A 13,266-nucleotide genomic window follows, 5' to 3' on the forward strand; every position below is an offset into this window, starting at 1 on the left:
TTCCAATCTTGAAAACTAATAACACACTGTTTAGATTATAAAATGTAACGCCCTTAATTCTGTTCAAATTCTGTTCAAGCATGGAACTTAAAACTGAAGCACCACTTATCAGGTTTTCTGAACTACCAGGTGTAAGGAGGACCATGTGGCACGTTCCAATATGACCAAAGTGGCAAAACTGGAATTTTCCACGAAAATCTATAAATTTGTTAATAGCAGTTTCTGCCAGCAGTATATGGGGTTCAAAATAGTGCATTTGCAAAGATCTACTCAATTATGCAAGTTCCAATGACCTAACATTGCACTGTTTTACAATGACACTGAACTCTAAGTTCCAAGACTACTTGGAAAAATATCATATATAGTCGCTTACAGTAATCACTTACCCGTGAAGTTGTCCAAAATTTTATTAAACTCTAATATACAAAATATGGTTTAAAAATGGCTTCAAATTGCCCTAAACACCTGAAAAGTAAACTAACGCCATGACGCCTTACCAAATGTCTACATTGGCCACAAAACATGAAAAGTCCAACTATGGCCTAAACCAGACTAGGATTACGGTATCTCGTCTTATCGTTTCGTATTTGAGGCAAATAATCCTTTAGCGTCAACAGCCACAAGGTCTCAGCTATACTCACAAATAGCATGGAAACGGTTAAGCAAAACCATTAAAATCTGGCACGATAACCTACGTTTACTTTGTTGTTCTAATACATACCTAAATTAACCCTTTTACCCCCAAAGGACGTACTGGTACGTTTCACAAAACTCATCCCTTTACCCCCTTTGGACGCACCGGTACGTTATTGCAAAAAACTGCTATTTACATTTTTTTTCCCATATTTTTGAAAATTTTTTGAGAAACTTCAGGCATTTTCCAAGAGAATGAGACCAACCTGACCTCTCTATGACGAAAATTAAGGCTGTTAGAGCAATTTGAAAAAAATATACCGGAAAATGTGCTTAAAAAAAATAACGCCTGGGGGTTAAGGGTTGGAAAGTTCCAAATAGCCTGGGGGTAAAAGGGTTAAGCAATACGATCTTAAAATCCACCTGAATGTGTGAAGGAACCTTTGATTTCAGCGTAACTTACAATAATTAGAAGGTCTGGAGAGATTTTAAGTTGGCGAACAAAGAAATGCACTTTTTGATACATGGCAAACATGATTTTTCAATCACGTTTTCTCTAAATCATTTGTACCCACATTTATCGTGCTACAGAACATACCAACTTCCTCAATTCAGCTTATTTAGGTGTATGTTGATACGGCAAATTTATACCAATTATTTATTGGTTTAGAGGAGCCTTTGCATATTAGCGGCTAGTTCCTCTAGCACGCATTGAAAATGTTAACAAACCAACGTAAACTCCACACCCCTAAGCTAACCTAAAAGCCGTGTCTTTACCTACTTCCCTAACAAGCGTGCTAACGCCCCCTTCGACCCCCTTACACGACCGTATCCTTAGTCAGCCGTCATCACACAAACAGGAGGCTATCATATATATGTACCCAGGTTTATGGGCTGTGTACATTACATTGATCGCAGGTATTGTTTCTATATCCTGACAAGCAAAACATGTTTAATTACGTGCGTTAGCCCCGTGAGCTAAAATTTTGCCGTTTTATTCATCATACACACCTACGATGTCTATTATATAAAATTAACAATTGGGGTGAACACACACTTAAAGGAGCGAGTTGTAGCTTTACACTCCATCCTCTGATTGAACACGGACGTAGCTTCCATTTCCCATTTTCCGACTACTGTATAACAAACACATTCCTACCTTAACCTTACATTAACAAAAAGTTTTAATTACACTATATTCCCATATTGAAGACTAATAACGCTCGGTTTAGAATATAAAATGTAACGTCCTTAATTCTGTTCAAATTCTGTTCGCTCATGCAACTTATAACAGAAGCACCACTTATCGGCTTTCCTGAATTACCGGGTGTAAGGAGGACCATGTGGCACGTACTAATATGACCATGGGGGCAAAACTGGAATTTTTCACTAAAATCTATAAATTTGTTGATAGCGGTTTCCGCCAGTAGTATATGGGGTTCAAAATGGCCCACTTACAAAGATCTACTCAATTATGAGTGTTTCAATGTCCTAACTAACATTGCATTGTTCTACAATGAAACCTAACTGAACAAAGTTCCAGGATTACTTGGAAAAATCCTATATACTCGCTTACAGTAATCACTTAAACTGGTTTAGAGTTGTCCAAAATTTTATTAAACTTCTATATGGTTTAAAAATGACTTCAAATTGCCTTACACACCTTAATAGTAAACTAAGGCCATGAGGCACCGTCTTTAGTCCCATATGGCGAGGAACCGGTTAAGCAAAATCATTAAAATCCGGCAAGATAACCTAAGTTTGCTTTGTTCTTTAAATACAGACCTAAATTAAGCAACAGAATCTTAAAATCAATCTTATCATCATAGCGTATTTAAGACTAATAATCCTTTGGGGTTAGGAGCCATTAGGTCTAGGCCAATCACTAGTAGTGTGGAGCCGGTTAAGCAAAACCATTAAAAGCCGGCACGATAACAACTTAAGTTTGGTTTATTCTTAAAATACATACCTAAATTAAGCGACAGAATCTTAAAATCCACCTGTGTATGCGAAGAAACCTTCATTTTCAGCGTAACTTATAATAATTAGAAGGACGGGGACCGAGTTTAAAGATGGCGACCAACCATCTACTCACTCACAAATTCACAATTCACAAACCTTCGGAGCAATGGCGACCTTAGGATGATATACTTACTTACAAATCTTCTGAGCAAATCAAGTGCAACTTCAAGACGACAGCTGACTTTGACTCGGGACGCCAAACGTCAGTCATTCAAGGAGTCTTTAATTTCTTGAGGTAGCCTTGTGTCCCTGACGAGTCCTTGGACGGTTTTGGCGCCATCTATTGCTCAGAATGTCGTCTTCTTGACATTTGAAAATAAAACTTTTGACCAATTTATATTTATCGCCTTGACGTCCAGTCTATATCTATCCCTTTAGTGGTGTCATATTTAACTTTCTATCCTTTTTTGTCATGAAATAAAAAAAAATGTTGATTTCCTTTCCTGGAAATGAATTATTAAGAAACACTGCAAACAAATTGGTTGTGCATCGGCCTAGGGCTGCATCCAGAATCTCGTAAATTCATAAGATTTTTGCCCTTTTGGAGGCCCAGGTGTTTTATAGCAACGATAAATTCAATGCCCAGTACATATTATCGTAAATAATTTGCATGTAATATAGACATGCAAAGTTTAAGCTACGATTTATGTTCATTATTCGGCATCACAGGCATTTATTTCAATGAATTATGAGCATAATCATGAAACAATTATCCGGTGTTAAATGTGCGTTTCTCATTCAATATCCTAATCTATGAATAACAGTATTTATTAATTCCATGAAAATCTCATTGATAAATATACGAACGACTATAAGAAATGTTCAAAAACTTTTTTAATTTTATGCTGAACAGGTTGACATCTCTCTTCATAGTTAATATACAACAGCTCGATATTTTACATCGTTACTAATCTTAAGAAGTTTTATATTTTAATTCATTATTTCTCATATATATAGCTTATTTCCTTATCACATTTCCTCACTGGGCTAGTTTCCTTGTTGGGGCCCTAGGCCTATAACATTCTGCTTTTCCAGCAAAGGATGTAACCTCATCAATAATAATAATAATAATAATAATAATAATAATAATAATAATAATAATAATAATAATAATAATAATAATAATAATAATAATTTTAGACTTATGAAGTTGCGATTCACCGAATTTTAAAAGTTCGGTTTGCAAACAAATTGTTTTCTTATGAAGGAAAATACATCATGAATCAATAAAATTTATAGAAATGTCACATTGTCATTTATAACTAAAAGTTATAGAATTGAGAGTTGCAATTACCTCTTAACAATGAAATCTCATTAAATGGTAAAGACAAAACGCATTATATGACAAGCAAACTGTAAGAAATAGCCTCCAATAATGAGAGGTAAGGATTATTCTCTACGTGATAGCAAGGTGTTATCCTAGGTGATTTCAAGACAGATTAGGATAAAATTAAAGATTGAGAATTTCATCAGTAAGTTATTTATGGTACAGGTAAAATAAGCTTATTTACAACCATAAGAATAAGCTTAGAAACTTTGCAAATATCGATAAAGTAATAGAGTATTTAATTCCCAAAGTGATTCTCAGGTAAATATACCTTTATATAGTTGCTCAGTATTCACAACCCATGCGGAATAACAATAAGAAAGACATGTTTATAGTTTCCTTTGTAGATGTCCTTCCTGTTCGCCTTCTTAATGCTTATTTCTAACGTTTCTACCTTCCATTGTAGACCATATCATTTCAAGAAATAGTAAAGGTTCCTTTAAACAACTTGAAATGTAAAGTTTAAATCGACCAGCAAAAGCATCAAATGAAATTTTATCCAGACAATAGTCTCTTGAATAAACATACGGATTAATAATATAGAGTTTTCTTATAACATTTTAAAGGATATTTCTTCAAAATTCCTTAAAGACATTAAGTGATTTTTCAAGTCATGCGAAAAATTGTTTACTTCTGACTATAGATTGATTTAATCTTCAAGTTCAAAAAAGAAAAGAAAATACTCTTAAAAACCTACAAAATCTAGATTAATGTTACTTTACTTAGCTAGGCACGAGTAAAAGAACATTAACTCGTCCAGTTCAAGGACTTGAACACTCTATAAAGAACAATGGAGCTTCTAAAACACTTAGATTCTAAAAAGGTTTCGTGATAGCGAGTCAATGGACGTCGACAGGTTTACGTGATTAGAAAGAAGATATTTCTTCAATTGTTTGAATACAACGTCTGTAACCATGGTAATTGCGACGCCTGTTAATTCCCTAACAATCTAAATGCTCTGTATGGGCCAGGTTAGAGGAGATAGACAGCTGAGATTCTTTAAGATTGCCTAAATTTTACAGTAAACTGCAAAGAACGGACAAGTTATTAATATAGTTATTTGACAATTTTCAACATTTTAAATCTAACTTTTCTTATATTTTTAGAAATTTTTGTCTATTATCCAAATCTTAAATATTCATTTCTTTGACTAATAGCATTTTTGGCATTACATAAGGGGGCTTCATAGTAAATACAAACAGACTTTAACGGCTAAATTAAGAATTACTATGAACATTATTCATAATATACACATTGTGACCCCTATAAAATTTCTAAACAATCATATAAAAAAGTGGTTACTCCCAAAAAAGAGGCAACAGAAAAAAAATATTCATAATACAGTTGGTATTTAAACAATATAGTTTAAAAACAATATGAATTTTCACAATCATATTTTAAGCTATGTTGATTTTAGACACACACATTTATATATATATATATATATATATATATATATATATATATATATATATATATATATATATATATATATATATATATATATATATATATATATATATATATATAGGCTACATATGTAAATATATATATATATATATATATATATATATATATATATATATATATATATATATATATAAATTTATATATATATATATATATATATATATATATATATATATATATATATATATATATATATATATATATGTGTGTGTGTGTGTGTGTGTATATATATATATAATATATATACACACACAACATACACAAATGTTTTGGGTAACAGTCTCAAGTAAGTCCTATGTGTAATATTTTGACAGCATAAACACATCTACATATTATAGGAGAGAGAGAGAGAGAGAGAGAGAGAGAGAGAGAGAGAGAGAGAGAGAGAGAGAGAGAGAGAGAGAGAGAATATTCTAAGACCATGCAAGCTTCTTCTCACAGATGTAGCCATAAGGGAACCTCCTGTCTTTTCCAACCAGCTTTCCAGTGTTTGGGTTGATGACGTGAGCAGCACTACCTATGTAGCTGCCAGAGTCAACTTCCTCTGCCTGAATTGTACGGTTTGTGTATGGGTCTGCCCACCAAAGGTTGGGGATGCTCCACACCCAGAGATCGAACCCGGTCACTGTTAAAAAAAAATATTATTATTATTATTATTATTATTATTATTATTATTATTATTATTATTATTATTATTATTAGCTAAGAAAACCCCTTTTTTGGAAAAGCAGGATGCTATATGCCCAAGGACCCAACAGAGAAAATAGCCCAGTGAGGAAAGGAAATTAGGAAACACATAGAATAGAGTGCCTGGGTTTATTATTATTATTATTATTATTATTATTATTATTATTATTATTATTATTATTATTAGTTAAGCTAGGTTAAACCCTTATTTGGAAGCAGGATGCTATAAGCTCAAGGGACCCAACAGAGAAAATAGCCCAGTGAGGAAAGGAAATAAGGAAACAAATAGAATACAGTGCCTGGGTGTACCCTCTAGTAAGTGGGCTCTAATCCAATATAGTAGAAGATCATGGTACAGAGGCTACGGCACTACGCAAGACTAGAGAACAATGGTTTGAGTTTGGAGTGGTCTTCCCCTAGAAAAACTGCTTACCATGCCTAAAAGAGTCTATTCTACCCTTACCAAGAGGGAAGTACCCATTGAACAATTATAGTGCAGTAGATAACCCTTTGAGTGAAGTTTTTTTCAGTTATCTTACATATTGTCTCATGTATAGGCAAAGAGGAGAATATGTAAAGATTGGGCCAGACTATTCGGGGCATGTGTAGGAAAAGGAAAATGAGCCGTAACCAGAGAGGAGTCCAATGCCGTACTAACTGGCCAGTCAAAGGACCCAATAACTCTCAGGTGGTAGTATCTCAACTGGTAAGTAAAGTTTCACCCTTTGGTAACTAGCTCAGCTTGATTCTATTGTTTCCTAGGCCTCGTTGGGACCCATTGCCACTTGCCTTACTCTCAAGAGAGAAAGAAGGTAATATAAGACGTCTACAATTGCTAAGAAAGACCAGAATGTGTAAGTGGGAAATGTATGTATGCAAAACTCAGAATAAGAATTGATTTCAGAGCTCAACAAAGAGATGACTGGGGAAATTTAACCAAGGCTCTTTGCATCAACAGGCGTAGGATGATGATGATGATGATGATGATGATGATGATGTAAAACTCAGGGAAACGTGATGCTCAGATGCAAAAGAACCACAGAGTAAATGAAAAAGAAAATATAAGATTAAGTCCTGATTAGTTCCGACTTCTTGAAAGGACTACTGAAGAAGTAAGACGAAGCTAGTCAACTTTATCGTATATTTTCTATTTCATTCTCCCTGTGTCTTTTTGCATATATATACACAAACACACACACACACACACACACACACACATATATATATATATATATATATATATATATATATATATATATATATATATATATATGTATATATATATATATATGTGTGTGTGTGTGTGTGTATCATCACACATATCAATAACGGAAATTTGGTCCATAAAGGGAGGTTATTAAATGTAAAAATCTACAGTTAAACATGTCTACCCTCTGCACATGATCCAATACACAGTTAACGTTACATTTCTTGTTTTAACAAAAAGCAACATATACACGTATAATTGTCATATGAAATATATACAGTCAAACTCAAAAGTCTGCCGCCACTCTCAGACCATTACTTTCCCAGTGTCAATACCATATTATTATTACTCTCTAAGCTACAATCTTAGTTAGAAAAGCAAAGTGTTATAAGCCTAAGGGCTCCAACAGGGAAGATAACCCAGTATGGAAAGGAAATAAAGAAACAGAATAGTGTCAGAGTGTATAAGGGCCTTTTCACACTATGCGATTGAAATCAGCCAGAGGAGCAGCACAGCGCTTACAAGTGGACTGATAAACCTAATGGGGCCTTTCACATTAAAGCAGCTCGGCGTTTTTGCCGCCGCGGTGCCGCTTTGCATGAGTGGTGTCCCACTGGCTTGAAGCGGTGCCGCTCCCGTTGGCAGTTGTAATTGGCCTAAGACTTCCTGGCATAGGAGAGAGTGTTGACAAACTTTTGCACTTGACTGTACATGAAAAGAAAGAAAGGAAATTACCTGCTCTTACTGACAGAAAGTTGGTGTACAGGCGTCTTAGATGTTGCGGATTTTCTGCATAGAATAATTTTGCCCCTTTAGTCGCACAAATATCATTGGCTACGGCTCTAGAGACAGCCACTCGATCAACTACGAGGATACAGCCCACACCGCGTACATTAACAAAAGGAGCATCACAGCTGTATGGTCCTGGAAGATCAAGAAAAGAAATTAATGTCGACAGCTATTACCCCTTTTACCCCCAATGGACGTACTAGTACGTTTCACAAAACTCATCCCTTTACCCCCATGGACGTACCGGTACGTCCTTGCAAAAATATGTTTTTACATTTTTTTTGCATATTTTTGATAACTTTATGAGAAACTTAAGGCATTTTCCAAAATAATGAGACCAACCTGACCTCTCTATGACAAAAATTAAGGCTGTTAGAGAAATTTAAACAAAATGTAACCATTTTTCTGTTATGATTACTCTAGCATTTCATATTTTATACCTTCTTAACGCAAATTCCAAAAATAATATAAAAATAAAATCAAAATATGAAAGAGAAACCAGTGAATAGAAGCCAGAATACAAGTCGATACCTTTGGGTGTCATGAAGATGGTTACGGCACCAGGTATTTTATCCAAATGTCCGATATTCGTCAATTCGGAGAAGTCACAGTTCGTCTGTCCTGAAGTTAGAGATGGAGAGAAGAAGATTATTTTGTAGCTATAAAACTTGTCAAACGTTAGTATTATTATTAGTAGCATTATCAATATTATAATTACTAGCTAAGCTACAAGAAGGATGACATAAGCCAAAGTTCTCCAACAAGGAAAAATAGCCCAGTGAGGTAATGAAATAAGGAAATAAATAAACTACAATAGAAGTAATGAACGATGAAAATATCATATTTCAAGAACAGCAACAACATTCAAATAAGCCTTTCATAAATAAACTATAAAGAGACTTATGTCAGCCTGTTCAACTTAAAAATAATTCACTGTAAGTTTGATCTTTTGAAATTCCACCGATTCAACTACCCGATTTGGAAGATCATTCCACAACTTGGTCACAGCTGGAATAAAACTTCTAGAATACTGCATAGTAGTATTGAGCCTGATAATGGAGAAGACTATAGTCAATTCTTTTTAGTGAGGCGCATTTGCACTGACTCGCAGCAGTGCTCCTTTTAGTTTCCTGCTCGCTGATTGGTTGGATAAGATAATTCTAACCAATCAGATAACAGGAAACTTTTCCGAGCTAAAAGGGGATCGCTGCGAGTCAGTGCAAATGCGCCTCATTGAAAAAAATTGAGTATAGGCAAATATCAGGGAAAAGTAAATGCTTTTAAGGATGTATATAGTGTGATGAATACTTACCATCGGCTTCTAATATTGTCACAGATTTGCATCTCAGTTCAGCCAAGCATAGCATTCGACAATGGCCTGTAATATGACAAGAAATATTTCTCGTAAAAACATTATGCATATTCTTTAAGTCATCTTATTATGAGAGAGTTTAATATTGTTTCTAACAACAGTGATTATGGTTTATTTTTATCACCTTATATCATTTAGATAAGTTTTTTTATTACAAGAATATTTGTTTAAGCCCAAAAAGAATATAATTATTGTGTCTCATATTATGGTATAAGGAAAAAATCTAATAAAAAGTATTGTTTTTCACGTTGCGTCATAAGGGGAAAAACAAGAAAAACAAGTATGGTTTCTCATGTCCCACCATAAGGAAAAAAACAATAAAAACAAGTATGGTTTCTCATATCCCACCATAAGGAAAAAACAAGAAAAAAGTATGAATTCCCATGTCCCACCATAAGGAAAATAAACAATGAAAACAAGTATGGTTTCTCATATCCCACCATAAGGAAAAAAAACAATAAAAACAAGTATGGTTTCTCATATCCCACCATAAGGAAAAAAAATAAAAAAGTATGAATTCCCATGTCCCACCATAAGGAAAAAAAAAACAATAAAAACAAGTATGGTTTCTCATATCCCACCATAAGGAAAAAACAATAAAAAAGTATGAATTCCCATATCCCACCATAAGGAAAATAAACAATGAAAACAAGTATGGTTTCTCATATCCCACCATAAGGAAAAAAACAATAAAAACAAGTATGGTTTCTCATATCCCACCATAAGGAAAAAAACAATAAAAACAAGTATGGTTTCTCATATCCCACCATAAGGAAAAAAACAATAAAAACAAGTATGGTTTCTCATATCCCACCATAAGGAAAAAAACAATGAAAACAAGTATGGTTTCTCGTATCCCACCATAAGGAAAAAAACAATAAAAACAAGTATGGTTTCTCATATCCCACCATAAGGAAAAAACAATAAAAACAAGTATGGTTTCTCATATCCCACCATAAGGAAAAAACAATAAAAACAAGTATGGTTTCTCATATCCCACCATAAGGAAAAAACAATAAAAACAAGTATGGTTTCTCGTATCCCACCATAAGGAAAAAACAATAAAAACAAGTATGGTTTCTCGTATCCCACCATAAGGAAAAAAACAATAAAAACAAGTATGGTTTCTCATATCCCACCATAAGGAAAAAACAATAAAAACAAGTATGGTTTCTCATATCCCACCATAAGGAAAAAACAATAAAAACAAGTATGGTTTCTCATATCCCACCATAAGGAAAAAACAATAAAAACAAGTATGGTTTCTCGTATCCCACCATAAGGAAAAAACAATAAAAACAAGTATGGTTTCTCGTATCCCACCATAAGGAAAAAAACAATAAAAACAAGTATGGTTTCTCATATCCCACCATAAGGAAAAAACAATAAAAACAAGTATGGTTTCTCATGTCCCACCATAAGGAAAAAAAAAAAACAATGAAAACAAGTATGGTTTCTCATATCATGCCATAAGGAAAAAAAAACAATAAAAACAAGTATTGTTTCTCATATCCCACCATAAGAAAAAAAGTCAAAATAAAGTCATTGTTTCCTTTATCATGCATGAAGGGAAGAAAGCCAATGAAAATCAAGTATTGTTTATCATGACACATCATGGGGGTGGGGAAGAAACCAAAACATATTCTTAGCTCCTTGAAACATTAAGTATATACAAATTACTGAGCAGAGGGACACAGGTTTAAAGGACAACCATTAATAGCAGAGGCAAGGGACAGTGACAATGCATTAGCAGGACAATGACCTAGAGACTGACTATATATATATATATATATATATATATATATATATATATATATATATATATATATATATATATATAATATATATATATATTATCATTATTATTACTTGCTCAGCTACAACCCTAGTTGGAAAAGCAGGATACTATAAGCCCAGGGACCCCATCAGGGAAAATAGCCCCGTGAGGAAATGAAACCAGGAAAACAAATTTAAGAACAGTAACAACATTAAAATAATTCCTACATAAACTATATAAACTTTAACAAAATAAAAGGGAGAGAAATGGAATAGAATATATATATATATATATATATATATATATATATATATATATATATATATATATATATTGTGGTACTCCTACATGAGATTAAAGTGGAACATCTTACCTAAGTTACTGGCTTCGCTAATCGATTTGTAGGCCCTTCCTGGCCCTATGCCATATCCAAATTCGATGTGTTCGTATATCCGATATTCTCTCAGCACCTGGCCTGCACTGAAGGCTGCCAAGTAAAGGAACCATGCTATCACCCATGTCACAAGTGGCAGTCCAGTCCTGTGGATAGGAGGTCCTCCATGCCTTGAGTGTCCTTGGGAGGTCCGCAGAGGTAGAGTCGAAGCCATCGGGTGGCGATGACGTCACTGCTACAATATGAAAAGGGACATGATCATCGTCACTGCTAGGATATGAAAAGGGACATGATCATCGTCACTGCTAGGATATGAAAAGGGACATGATCATCGTCACTGCTAGGATATGAAAAGGGACATGATCATCGTCACTGCTACGATATGAAAAGGGACATGATCATCGTCACTGCTACGATATGAAAAGGGACATGATCATCGTCACTGCTACGATATGAAAAGGGACATGATCATCGTCACTGCTACGATATGAAAAGGGACATGATCATCGTCACTGCTACGATATGAAAAGGGACATGATCATCGTCACTGCTAGGATATGAAAAGGGACATGATCATCGTCACTGCTACGATATGAAAAGGGACATGATCATCGTCACTGCTACGATATGAAAAGGGACATGATCATCGTCACTGCTACGATATGAAAAGGGACATGATCATCGTCACTGCTACGATATGAAAAGGGACATGATCATCGTCACTGCTAGGATATGAAAAGGGACATGATCATCGTCACTGCTACGATATGAAAAGGGACATGATCATCGTCACTGCTACGATATGAAAAGGGACATGATCATCGTCACTGCTAGGATATGAAAAGGGACATGATCATTCAGAATGGCTGGTAGCTCGCTCTCTCTCTCTCTCTCTCTCTCTCTCTCTCTCTCTCTCTCTCTCTCTCTCTCTCTCTCTCTCTCTCTCTCTCTCCCCAATCAAAACAAACCGTGTCAATGAAACTAACAGGGATCTTTCCTGTATCTCTAATAGAAAGAGTAACAGCATATTAATTATCAATGCCTCAATTTTAAAAATTTCAACGAATGTCATTTCTACCGAAATGTTAGAACATAAGCTAGACAATAATTGAGTTCATTAGACTGGTATCTTTTGTATTAAATGGGACACAAGTAATGTTGATTTTACCTGATCTTAGAGAAATTAATTAGGAAAGAGATTTTTTAAATTCCCTATATGTTATGGTAGAATGTAGGCAGATAATGAGAGAAAGGAATGATTAAGTTTTATTTATATTTGGAGTGAATTTAAAGATAAGAACTTTGGAAAAATGCCAGTTTACTATTATTATTATTGTTATTATCATTATTACTAGCTAAGCTACAACCCTAGTAGGAAAAGAAGGATGCTATAAGATCAAGGGCTCCAGCAGGGAAAAATAGCCCAGAGAGAATAAGAAATAAGGAAATCAGTGAACTATATGAAAAGTAATGAATAAAGAATGTAAAATATCTAAAGATCAGTAACATTAAAATAGATCTTTCATATATAAACCATGACGAGAGACTCTTGTCAGTGTGTTCAACATAAAAACATTCACTGCACGTT

The 13,266-nt window shown here is 34.2% G+C and overlaps 1 protein-coding gene across 2 annotated transcripts in view; it reads right to left on the reverse strand.

Moving 5' to 3' along the window:
* Window positions 1–5,731: 5,731 nt before the first annotated feature.
* LOC137627922 (uncharacterized) overlaps window positions 5,732–13,266 on the reverse strand; it is a 10,339-nt gene continuing 2,804 nt past the window's right edge. Inside the window, exons 2-6 of one of the 2 annotated variants that reach the window (XM_068359376.1) lie at window positions 11,658–11,913; window positions 9,448–9,513; window positions 8,667–8,756; window positions 8,082–8,270; window positions 5,732–6,077 (exon numbers count right to left, since the gene is read on the reverse strand). In XM_068359376.1, coding sequence (XP_068215477.1) covers window positions 5,866–6,077; window positions 8,082–8,270; window positions 8,667–8,756; window positions 9,448–9,513; window positions 11,658–11,892 — 792 coding nt within the window. In that variant the 5' untranslated portion in view covers window positions 11,893–11,913 and the 3' untranslated portion in view covers window positions 5,732–5,865. The remainder of the gene's footprint in view (window positions 6,078–8,081; window positions 8,271–8,666; window positions 8,757–9,447; window positions 9,514–11,657; window positions 11,914–13,266) is intronic. The other variant, XM_068359377.1, reaches the window with a different exon arrangement.

Source organism: Palaemon carinicauda, chromosome 35 (genome assembly GCF_036898095.1).
Source record: "Palaemon carinicauda isolate YSFRI2023 chromosome 35, ASM3689809v2, whole genome shotgun sequence".
NCBI classification, from domain to species: Eukaryota; Metazoa; Arthropoda; class Malacostraca; order Decapoda; family Palaemonidae; genus Palaemon; species Palaemon carinicauda.